The sequence below is a fragment of the Monodon monoceros genome, unplaced genomic scaffold, assembly GCF_005190385.1.
Source record: "Monodon monoceros isolate NGI ecotype Baffin Bay Population unplaced genomic scaffold, NGI_Narwhal_1 Super_Scaffold_19, whole genome shotgun sequence".
In the NCBI taxonomy this organism is placed as follows: domain Eukaryota; kingdom Metazoa; phylum Chordata; class Mammalia; order Artiodactyla; family Monodontidae; genus Monodon; species Monodon monoceros.
The window spans coordinates 6,645,295-6,657,387 of record NW_021703775.1 but is presented as its reverse complement, the minus strand read 5'-3'; the positions used below and the strand labels follow the sequence as shown (position 1 = coordinate 6,657,387).

The following is a 12,093-nucleotide window of genomic DNA, read 5'->3' as shown; positions in this document are numbered from 1 at the left end:
TTTTCCAGACACTCAGCTGAATTTCTGGTTCTCAGTGCTGTTACGGATTTATTTGCATCACTCTTGCTTTATGGTTAGTTCAATGGAGACCCTGAAGGCAGGGAAAGAAGCGCTTATGCTCAAGGCTGCCACCTGAACAGGACAGTCTTACGCTTTTAAAAAACTGTAGACATACATCACCTGTTTTAATATTTAAGTTTCTCAATACTTAATTGGCTTCTATTTTATATTAAATTAAATTAATCGGTAATCAGCAAACTGGCTAAAGTAGCTCTCTTTAAAAAGATTTGGATTAAAAAATAATTTTCTGTTTAATTTATACACTCTCTTCTCTTAGTACCTACACAATTTAGTTTTTCTAATTTCAAAAAGATAAAAATGACTGACCTAAAAAGTGGGGAAGGTCAGTCCATCAATACACATTTTGTCTCTCTGAAGTACAGTTTTTTCCTATTTTCTACATATTTACTGGAGTCATGACTCCCAAAGCTGTAATGATTCCAAACCAAATACAAGAAACAGCACAGGAAATGCTGGTGGGACCAGCTCTCCTAAAATTTCCAATGTGCTATAATCTACAGAGGACACTGCAATTTTTATCTTTATTTTCTTATTTTCCATTATGGTTTATTACAAGATATTGAATATAGTTCCCTGTGCAATACAGCAGGACCTAGTTGTTTAACTATTTTATATATAGTAGTTTGTACCTGCTAATCCCAAACTCCTAATTTATCCCCCCTTCCCCTTTGGTAACCGTAAGTTTGTTTTCTATGTCTGTGAGTCTGTTTCTGTTTTGTAAGTAAGTTCATTTGTGTCATATTTTAGATTCCAGACATAAGCGATATCGTATGATATTTGTCTGACTTATTTCACTTTGTATGAGAATCTCTAGGTCCATCCATGTTGCTGCAAATGGCATTATTTCATTCTTTTTTATGGCTGAGTAGTATTCCATTGTATATATATATATATATATATATACCACATCACTATGATTTTTAAATAGTGATATTACCTTTTTACAGATGTGCTTGGTTTTGAGGGGCGGGGATTTATTTGAAAAAAAAAAAATCCCCTTACCCCTAGAAAAGAGAAAACCAATTACAAATGTCCTCAGATGATGAAATGCCAGAGGGATTTATACCACACCATGCAAGTGCCGCTCACAATTCCCCAGAAGATAGGTCTGCTTTTACATAATCTCAATCGTAGCATCAGCGAGTGAAAGTTATGGCATGCTGTAAAAATATGCCAGATGAACACAGAAATCTTGGACAAGAATTCAATCTCACACTGAAGGGACAGAAGCAACATTCTGGGGGTCAAGGTAATGGGTTAGTTATTAACTGCAGAATCTCATTTTCATCAGGTGCAGAATGGAGATGTCACGCCTACTTCACACAGCTCTGGTTAGGATTAAATAAAATAGCACACGCAAAGAAGAGACTGAACACAGACGGGACTGAACAGCTGTTTCCTTTGTTCTTCTTTATGTCAAAGACTCCAAGCTGAGAGAAGGTACATTTATTCTATTCTATCTATTTCCTCCTCCCTTTACCATGAATTGTTTAAATTCAAATGGAAAGAAATGGTGAGGGAAGCAAAGGCACTTCTTCCGCACGCTCTAGCCTTCGGCATATGGTGCTGATACCTACACACCTCGTGGACCTAACCCTGCATCTCCTGATTCCTTTCCTTACTCTTACATTTATTAATTTCTACAGATTTCACGTCCCTTGGCATTTCACCTCTTCCCCGGTGCTAGTACTCACAGCAAATTCCAGCAGAGGGTGGGATAACTAAGGGATACTGCCTGTGGATCATTATGCCATCATCCTCCTACCCTGGCCTTTCTCTAGCTGTGCCTTAAAAGTCTGGGGCTTCCCAATACATTTGTCTGGATGTCTTTTCTTCATAATCCTCCGGCCCTCACAGATGCTCAGTAGGTGAGCCTCAGTTCCTAAGACACACCTACTGGCTCAGAGTGATTTTCATCTTTAAACATAGCTTTGAAATTTGCAAGGGATGCTCTCAGCCCGCTGGCCGATCAGGAGACTAACAGAGCCCAGTCTTCGTGGGTGTGCTTTCACGACATGAATGGGGTAGCTTATGCATATTTAATGCTCAAGAAAACATTAATACCAATTAACAGTGCCAAAGAAGAGAATTAAAACAATACTTCATGGAATGATATTCCCTCTTTGATGATGAAGCCCACATGTTTTATTAGACACTGGGTTCAGTAATGAAATTCCTTCCTGGACCCTTTAGTCTGTTTCTCCCTGGAAGAGGGCATGGTTTCTTCATGGATTCTAAGGACATTTATCATGAGGTCTTCTGATCTCTTTACCCACCTATTTTCTCTCAATTTAGGTAACTCATTAGCTGCCTTTAAAATTTTTTCCCCTCACACATACCAGAGGCCAACTATAAGAAAGGATGGCGTTCCTTCCTCCTAGGGTTGGTTTGAAATTCACCATTTTATGTTTTGGCCCTCCCTCCCTTGAATAAAAAGACAGAGGAGCATTCACGGTCACCATGCATCTTATCCATTTGGGGTAGCACTTGGACAAATGGCCCTCCTTTCCCCACTTGATTTTGTCTTTTAGTGAAATTCTTTTAAACCTCCTCACCTGTTCCACCCCCTCCAACGCCCACATATGAAGCTATAGAGAGAAACTTTTCTTACTTGGATTACTGTGTCCCAAGGAAGTGAGCTGAGAGTCCTAAAAAAAAAAAAAAAGAAAGAAAAAAGAAAAACAAGAAATATCAATTAATTTTCTTATTTTCACTTTCAAAATGTAAGTTGAATATGAGATATATTACTGGTCATTCAGAACCTAATCACGGATCATAATCTCTACCAGCTACCGTAATGGGAAACATTTACGTGTTTGTTAAGCAGCTCTGGTAACAGAGCTCACAATCACTTCCATGTTGTATTACAGACTTTTTGTTTTATTTATTGAGGTGAAATTCACATAACATAAAATTAAGCACTTTGAACTGAACAATTCAGTGGCATTTCATACAGTCACAATGTACTAAACCACCACCCCTATCTAGTTGCAAAATATTTCTATCATTCCAAAGTAAAATTCCTTACCCTTTCGGCAGTGTTTCCCCATTTCCCCCTCTCCTCAGTACCTGGTAAGCACACACACATGCACATGTACTTGTTTGAGTCCTTCTTTTCAATCTTTTTTTTTAGAAATTAATTAATCTATTTTTGGTTGCATTGGGTCTTCGTTGCCGCACACAGGCTTTCTCTAGTTGAGGCGAGCAGGGGCTACTCTTTGTTGCGGTGCCTGGGTTTCTCATTGCAGTGGCTTCTCTTGCTGCGGAGCATGGGCTCTAGACATGTGGGCTTCAGTAGTTGTGGCACGTGGGCTTCAGTACTTGTGGCACATGGGCTCAGTAGTTGTGGCACGTGGGCTTCAGTAGTTGTGGCTTGCGGGCTCTAGAGCGCAGGCTCAGTAGTTGTGGTGCACGGGCTTAGCTGCTCCGCGGCATGTGGGATCTTCCCAAACCAGGGATTGAACCCGTGTCCCCTGCACTGGCAGGCGGATTCTTAACCTCTGCACCACCAGCGAAGTGTCCTATATTATTGACTTTTAATCTAACCCACTTCCCTTTGAATGTACCTTCACTCTCACCACCTTTCTGCAGACGAGGCTGGCAACCATCCCATCAGGGACACTCCACTGAACAACTGCTGTCAATCTCACATTGGTGGGTAGAAAGATTATTACAGATTTCCACTTATCTGAAATGGCAGAAAGCCAGTACTATGTGGTATTTGAGTTCAGTTATTGATCAGGTAAACAGTGATTGAACCTGATTTTATTTCCATTAAAGTGAAATGCTAAATTTTGTCTTGGGAATTCACATCCTCTTTCCTTGCAAAAGTCCCATTTAATATGAAATATACAGGAGAGTTATAAAAGAATGAATGAATTGAGACAGGGTCCATGAAGGACTACTGCCCTGCCCAGCTGGCTGCAAAACCCTGGGGGCCCCACAGAGTGTGCAGATTCTTCATCCTTCACAGAGCCAGGCTGGGTTCAGAGCAGAGGGCAACAAGCCCCAGGCACTGAAGCCCTTTCTGCTTCTGTTTCTCCTGCTGCCCCATCCAGATAGTCACCCTTACACCTATAGCTTCTGTCTCAAAGGCCTTCTCTCCCTTTGTGAACATCGTCCCTGAGTAGATGCCTGGGGCGTGGCTCAACACATCTGCGCACTGTCATTTCAGCCTCCTCTGGGAGCATTCAAGGAGGCCTGCTAGGTTCTCTGTTGGGTCCTCAAGGGTTACAGAAGTGAGGGTACAAAGCCCTTGCCTTCCGGGCCTGGGAGCCCCGTGAGTCAGCAGAGGAGGTGACGTGTATGCAAGTTATGAGAACCCGGGGCTGAAAGGCATTTCACCACTGCTGTGTGGGAGTGCTTCAAGCCTCGAGAGCCTGTCCTCATCTTTGGGATGCATGTCCTGCCATTTTCTGTTTTCTGCCTGGCGAAATTCATTCTTCGTTCCAGGCTCAGAACAAAAAAAGCTCAAGGGTTACCTGTTCTTTGAAATATTCCTGAATCTCAGAAGGACTTATTTGTTTTCTTTATGTTTACACTACACTGTGTCAAATTTCCATTACAGGAATTGTCTTTTCAACTATGACTCCTTAAAAAAAAAGCTTTATCAAGGTATACATGATATAACATAAACTGTACATATTAAAGTACACAAAAAGAACGCTACTATTATTAATTGTCTTGACCCAAGGATGGCTACATCCTATTAGGTAGCATTTGCTAGTTAAACCACAAAAAGTAACATTTATTTATTAAAAAATAATTCAGAAAAATAGGAAAGTATAAGAAAAAGTTGCCTGTAATTCCTAACAGGGCATTTCTGAGATTACTCTACTGCTTTTAGTGGTTTTTTTTTTTTTTTTTGCGGTACGCGGGCCTCTCACTGTGGCCTCTCCCGCTGTGGAGCACAGGCTCCGGACGCGCAGGCTCAGCGGCCATGGCTCACGGGCCCAGCCGCTCCGCGGCATGTGGGATCTTCCCGGACCGGGGCACGAACCCGCATCCCCTGCGTCAGTAGGCGGACTCTTAACCACTGCACCACCAGGGAAGCCCTTCTCTACTGCTTTTAATTTCCCACATTCACTCAGCAAGTGTGTGTCATTCTGACGGTCACGTGCACAAAGAGGAGAACCACTTCTTAGTTATTTAGAAGAATATCTGCAGTTGGAAACTTGTTCTCTTTTTTTAAATCCTGCATTCCCAACACCTAAACTATTGTTGGGTACACAGGAATCCCAAAACTTCTTCAAAGGTGATATTTAGCTGGGAAGTAAAGTTTTACAAATCACTGTACTGAAGGCAGAAATAACCAAGTTCACTGGCAGGCGAGAAAGCCATTCAAGGAAGCACGATAATAAATACCGTATTTCATCACACATAACAAAACTGTATAAGGCTGCATTACTTCATGTATTACTATGGAAGAAAATGGCTGCCAATTAATTGTAAAATGCCATCAGCTGTAAAACAAATCCTGATTTTGGGGATCTTAAAATGTGAAAAAAATATGCAGCTTAAACCGATAAAATATAGTTGTTCTTAAGCCATGTTGCTGATGGAGGGCAGTCTTTATCCTGTGAGAACACTCCTTAAAAATGGCTTTTTGGAACCATCTGAGTACTGCTGTACCCTTATCTCCTCTTGCTTGTCTGTCAATACATCATTAGACTTACAAAAGGCAAGAAATGGAAATATATCTTCTTTGATTTTCAGACCTCCACATAAAGCTAATTACTCTAGGAAAAAGCACCACTTGATGTGGTTTGGTCTTCCTTCTTCCTCACCAATCACTTTCTTTTCTCTAAAGCTCAAAACAATTGAAATAATGTAAATGACAGTAAATTTAAATGTTTACTTTGAGGTAATGAAGTAAACATAAAGTTTTAGCCCAAGCATTTTGTGGTCGTTTCTGAAGCATGCTAGGAACCCAAAGAGGGAGACATATCATAAACTTCCCAACTTCAAAGCACTTTCCTTCACACTTTCTGGCTTTCATTCTCCTTGTACTGTAGAAAGAGGACGGCAATAGGATTCTCATTTCTGTAATCATGCTAGAACTCTTCAGCCTAATGCTTTAGAAACTGATCAGCAAGAATAGTTTCAAACCAGGTCTGATCCCATCAGATGTGGCATTCATTGCCACATGAAATTCTTGTGAAATGCCATTAGATCCGCACAGATGCCTTCTGAGTATGGAAAAAGTTCTACAATTTTAGCTCTCTATTTGCATTTCAGAACTTAGGAGACTGCTACAGAAATCGAGGGAAAAGGACAAAGCAAATTCATTTCTTTTTCTTGGTTGAAATACCTCATAATGGCATGCATTCTTTTCTTTACCAAAGTCAATAACTTCTGAGATTTGAAGAATGAGGCAGGCACGTCTGATAGTGTTTGTCTAGGGAATTGTGACTCCAAATTAAGCCTCCAGAGAGTAGAAAAAAAACATCCAAGTTCAGTATCAATTGACTTTATTATATATTATGTCCTTCAATACCCAGACAAATTGGGGAAATTCTTGGAAGTATGTAGCTAATTAATTTAGTGGTACTGGTAACTCAGAAAGCACATTTAAATCGACTTTACTTGTGAGGTCAAAATGCCCCTTTAATCTCAATAAGGGCTTAATTCCATTATTTATTAGTCATTTTGGAGATTCTGCCCTGCAAATTCCGTAAACAATTCTAGCTCCTACATACTAGCAACTGTGATCATCTCAAACATTAGTAGCCTAATTAATGAATTGCAAGCCTCCAGCTGTCAGAATACTAAATAGTTGAGACACAGGTTAAAAGAGGTGCACTATGGGTGAGAACTAGTGATGTCTTTGAAGTAGGCACAGTCAGGGCTCCTCCAAAGATGTCTGTATCTTAATTCCCAGGCCCTGTGAATATGTTACCTCTCATGGCAAAAGGGACTTTGCAGATGTGATTCAGTTAACTATTTTGAGATGGGAGATTATCCTGGATTATCCAGGTGGGCCCAGTATCATCACAAAGTTCCTTATAAGGAAAAGGAGGAGGCAGGAGAGTCAGAGAAGATGTGACAAGGAGGTCAGAGGTCAGCATGATGAGGGCCACAAGCTAAGTAAGCAGGGCAGCCTCTAGAAGCCAAGAAAGACAAGAGAACAAATTCTTCACTAAAACATTCAGAAGAAACGTAGCCCTGACCACACCTCAATTTTAGCTCCGTGAAACTGATTTCAGACTTCTGTCTTCCAGAGTTGTAAGATAATAAATTTATGTTGTCGTGAGTCACTAAGTTTATGGTGATTCGTCAGAGCAGGAATGACACTAATGAAGTCTTATTTCATTGATACAAGATAAAATTTTTAAAAAATATTTATTTATTTATTTGTCTGTGCCAGGTCTTAGTTGTGGGATCTTTTAGTTGCGGCCTGTGAACTCTTAGTTGCAGCATGTGGGATCTAGTTCCCTGACCAGGGATCAAACCTGGGCCCCCTGCATTGGGAGCACGGAGTCTCAGCCACGGGACTGCCAGGGAAGTCCGATACAAGATACATTACCAGCACTTATTGTGAACTTTTTGAAAGAAAAGCGTTATTAAAATCATGTAATGCCCCCACACTCTGTAAAGTCACCTATTTTTTTTTTTTTTTTTTTTGCCGCAATGGGTCTTGATTGCTGCGTGCAGGCTTTCTCTAGTGGCGAGCGGGGGCTACTCTTCATTGCGGTGTGCAGGCTTCTCATTGCGGCGGCTTCTTTTATTGTTCAGCACGGGCTCTAGGCATGCGGGCTTTGGCAGTTGTGGCTCATGGGCTCCAGAGCACAGGCTCAGTAGTTGTGGCTCACAGGCTTAGTTGCTCCGAGGCATGTGGGATCTTCCTGGACCAGGGCTTGAACCCATGTCCCCTGCATTGGCACGTGGATTCTTAACCACTGTGCCACCAGGGAAGTGCCTGTTTGTAAATTATACCTTAATTTTTTTAAATGGAAAGAAAATTCAAACCTTTAAAATATTCAGAAAGCTAGAAAAATAGAAGGAAGTACCCTCAGCTGGACACAGAATAAGAAATTATTATATTTAACAATAACACATTGGAATCATTCTTATTAAGGGACTTTGGGACATTTTCAACACTTCAAAAAGAAAGCTTTTATCCTTTAGCTGTCACTCAACCCTCTCTCCCTACCCCTAAGCTGTAAGCGACCACTAATCTATTTTCTGTCTCTCTGTATTTGCCTCTTCTGGACATGTTGTCATTTGTGACTGGTCTTTCACCTTTGCTCAGCATATTTTCAAGGTTCATCCATGTTGAATCATGTATCAATGCTTCATTCCTTTTTATGTGGCATAATATTTCATTATAAAGATATATCACTTTTGTCTATTCACCAGTTGATGCACATTTGTATTGCTTCCACTTTTTGGCTGTTATGAACAATGCTGCTGTGAACATGCGTGTAAAAGATTTTTTGCAGACGTGTGTTTTCAATTCTCTTGGGGATATACCTAGGAGTGGAATTGCTGGGTCATGCAATAATGCAATGTTTAACCTTTGAGGAAATGTTGAAACTTTTTCAAAGAGGCTGCACCATTTAAGATCCCACCAGCAACTGACATCAGGGTTCCAATCTCTCCACACTCGTGTGAACACTGGGTATTGTCTGTCTTTGATTTTAGCCCTTTAAGTAGGTGTGAAGGAGTATCTCACGGTAGTTCTGATCTGCATTTCCTAAATGATAGCAATAGTGTCTTTTCATATATTTATTAGTTATCTGTAGATCACCTTTGGAGAAATGTCTATTTAAATCCTTTGCCTATTCTTAAAACGAGTTCTCTATTATTGAGTTGTAAGACTTCTTTACTAATTGTGTTTCTGTAAATAAAGTTTTATTTGAACATAGTCACATTCATTCATTCAGATATTGCCTGCAAAGCCTAAACCATTTACTATCTGATCCTTTAAATAAAAAGTTATTTGACCTCTGACTTAAACAATGAGTTATTGGGAAAGAATGAGATGAATATATCAAAAGAACAGAATAGACAGTCCTGAAACAAAACTGTGTATTTATGAGACTTTCAGTTGTTGACGTAGGTGGTATTTCAAACCAGTGGGGGGAAGATGGGCTAATTTGTTGATAGTGTTGTCATAATCTACTCAACCAATGAAAAGAATAAGGCTAGAATCCTATGACACACCAATGCAAGCAAACAAAATTTTTAAACCTAAAAACAAAAATTATAAAAGAATTACAATAAAATAGAGAACGTTGTTAGAATGTTGGGCCGGGAAAGATCTTTTTTCTCTGACATGAAAATTAAACACTTTGCTAGTATAAAAGGTACATAAGTAAGGTTGCAAGAAAATAGTTGCATCATATAGAACAGGCAAATGAGTAAGATATAAGGAGTTCCTATGAATCTTTTTTTTTTTTTTTTGCGGTACACAGGCCTCTCACTGCTGTGGCCTCTCCCGTTGCGGAGCACAGGCTCCGGATGCGCAGGCTCAGCGGCCATGGCTCACAGGCCCAGCCGCTCTGCGGCATGTGGGATCTTCCCAGACCGGGGCACGAACCTGTGTCCCCTGCATCGGCAGGTGGACTCTCAACCACTGCGCCACCAGGGAAGCCCCGAATCATTTTTTTAAAGTGGCAATGGACATGAATGTGCAATTTGCAAAGGAAAAACAGTCAATGCTCAAACTCAGAAATTACTGGAGAAGTGCAAATTAACGAAATAACAGTTTTTCATCCATACTACAGACACGATGATAAAAAACCAGATAATATTAAACACTGGCAAAGATTCATAAAAAAATACTCTTGAAACATAGTCAAGGGTAAATAAGGCTTCTGATGCCTCCAGCACCCCAGCTCCTGTTCTAGGTGTCTGGACAAGAGACACTGAATAAGAGGCACACACAGAGGCACTTACAAAAAATTTGTGTGTTGTAACAGTGCTTGTGTTAACAGCGAACCATTAAGAGTCTCAAGGTCCATTAAAGAAGCTTGAGCAAATAAATTACAGCAAATTCACACTATGAGATATTTTGCTGCTGTTAAGAAAAAGTAAGAAAATCTCTACATATTCACTTGGGAAGATCTCTAAATACGCCTTGTTAAGGGAACTAAAAACTGACTCTTAGAATGGAATTTACCATTGGGATAATAATGAATTATTATTTCAATAATTTACTTTAGAACATTGTGATGTTAATATTTAGCAATGATATTTATGTACTGTGTGTATCTGGGAAAAAGTCTACTCTTAGAAAAAGCACTTTTAGTACCATTTAGGATTTTTAAAAAACTGCATATGCACATATGTGTATATAACACACAGGGAAAATGACTGAAATGGTACACACCAAACTCTTGATAGTAACCTGTGGGTAGGGAAGTAAAATCTGGACAAGGGCATGAGAAACTTTCATATTTTGCTTCTTCTATGTGCATAATTTCACCTTTATAATGAATATGTAATTACGTGTTGGATGGTTAATAAAAATCAAAACTTATTAGACTCACGTATAATTTAAATATATTTTGTAGCTGATATTCTGTGTATGCTGGTTCTTAGAAAATATGGAAATCATTTTTTTTAAGTCCCAGAAAATATTTTCAGCTTTATAAAAGATAACCGAGAAATTATATACTTCATGTCCTCAATTCTAAGACACTGATTTTAAAATACATCATTAATTTAATAACAGCTTTTCAGGAAAAAACAAGACATACAATCACACTGGATGTATAAAATGATCGTAAGATGCATTTCAACTTCACAAGTGCTTTTAGATAACATGATAATTGTAATATTCATCATATTTTGCAGGAAGTATGGAAGTGGAGGTAGGTAGGACTGCAAGTTTGATTTCTTCCCTTGGAATGAACAGACCTATGCTTGCAAACTGTTGAAAATCAGATCCATGTGCCTGTAGCAGGAATATTTACAGAGGAAAAGACAATCAAGGGAAACCCACTGTCCACTAAAAATCTCTGTGTGAGTAAAAAGCCTATTCAACCTGGGCAACGCAGGATCTCACCTTATTTGGAAATGGAAATTTGCTCGGTTCCACTTTTCCAGGTGCTGGAATAGCTGAAAGTGGTGGAAGCCAGGTCATCTCCTAAAGGGAGGGAAAAACAAACATTGTAATACAGAGAGTATTTAAACTCAGTAGCATACAAAGCAGTTTCACAAGTCTGCCTTAATAAGCATAGACGGGATAAGGAATGAACAAGAGATGAATAGATATGAAAGGGATTTTTTAAAAAAAGGATTTAAAACCCACTTTTATAATTTCTTTCCCTAATCTTACCAATTCTTGGTTCAATGGCTATTGCCATCAACCCTTTATACCTTAAAAAGATCTACAAGCCTGACCTATTTTCATTTCATTTAAGCTCCTAAGTAAAGGGACAGCCCAGTAGTAAAAGGTCTATGTAAAATGCCATACAAAGGGAGCTGCTTCCCACAAAATTTACAGGAAGTTTCTGAAGTAATGAACAAAGTACTTTTAACATTAGGGATCATTATTAGCGGGGCTATTTATTTTATTAGAAACTCCTATCAGTGTAAGTTTCCAATAGGTCCCACACATCATTTGGTCTTCATAAAAATGTCATTCATGGAGAAGTGAAAAAACCAATTACACATATGAAATAAAGAGAGAGTGCTGTGATTTTTATAACAGTATTAAGAACACAACTTAGACTCAGCGCGTAATATTTCATATACTTTTTGACATACACTCTCACTAAACTGTGAGAGAGAGCAAGGTGGGGAGAGGTTTGTTGCATTAACATTCAGTATTTTTCTCCAGTTCCTTCTCCTGGAAGATATTTGCATTCACTAAATGAATGTGGAATTAAATCGAATCCATTTCTGATTACCAGGAAAGTGACTTGGAATTTACAAATCAGGTCTGAACCCTATTTCTTGACTCCTTCCACTTCCAAATCTAAGCAAGTACAGAGGCAGGAGTTGATCCACTTTGAGAAAAGTAAGAAATTCTTTCTTTAGGTGAAGACAATTTCTCACTTCCCT

The 12,093-nt window shown here is 39.3% G+C and overlaps 1 protein-coding gene across 13 annotated transcripts in view; it reads right to left on the bottom strand.

Moving 5' to 3' along the window:
- Positions 1–12,093, bottom strand: part of AFF3 (AF4/FMR2 family member 3) — a 607,218-nt gene that overhangs the window by 186,323 nt on the left and 408,802 nt on the right. For all 13 annotated transcript variants that reach the window (XM_029232773.1, XM_029232776.1, XM_029232778.1 and 10 more), the window contains 2 exons: positions 11,093–11,173; positions 2,693–2,729 (listed from right to left, as the gene is read on the bottom strand). In XM_029232773.1, the coding sequence (XP_029088606.1) occupies positions 2,693–2,729; positions 11,093–11,173 (118 nt within the window). The remainder of the gene's footprint in view (positions 1–2,692; positions 2,730–11,092; positions 11,174–12,093) is intronic.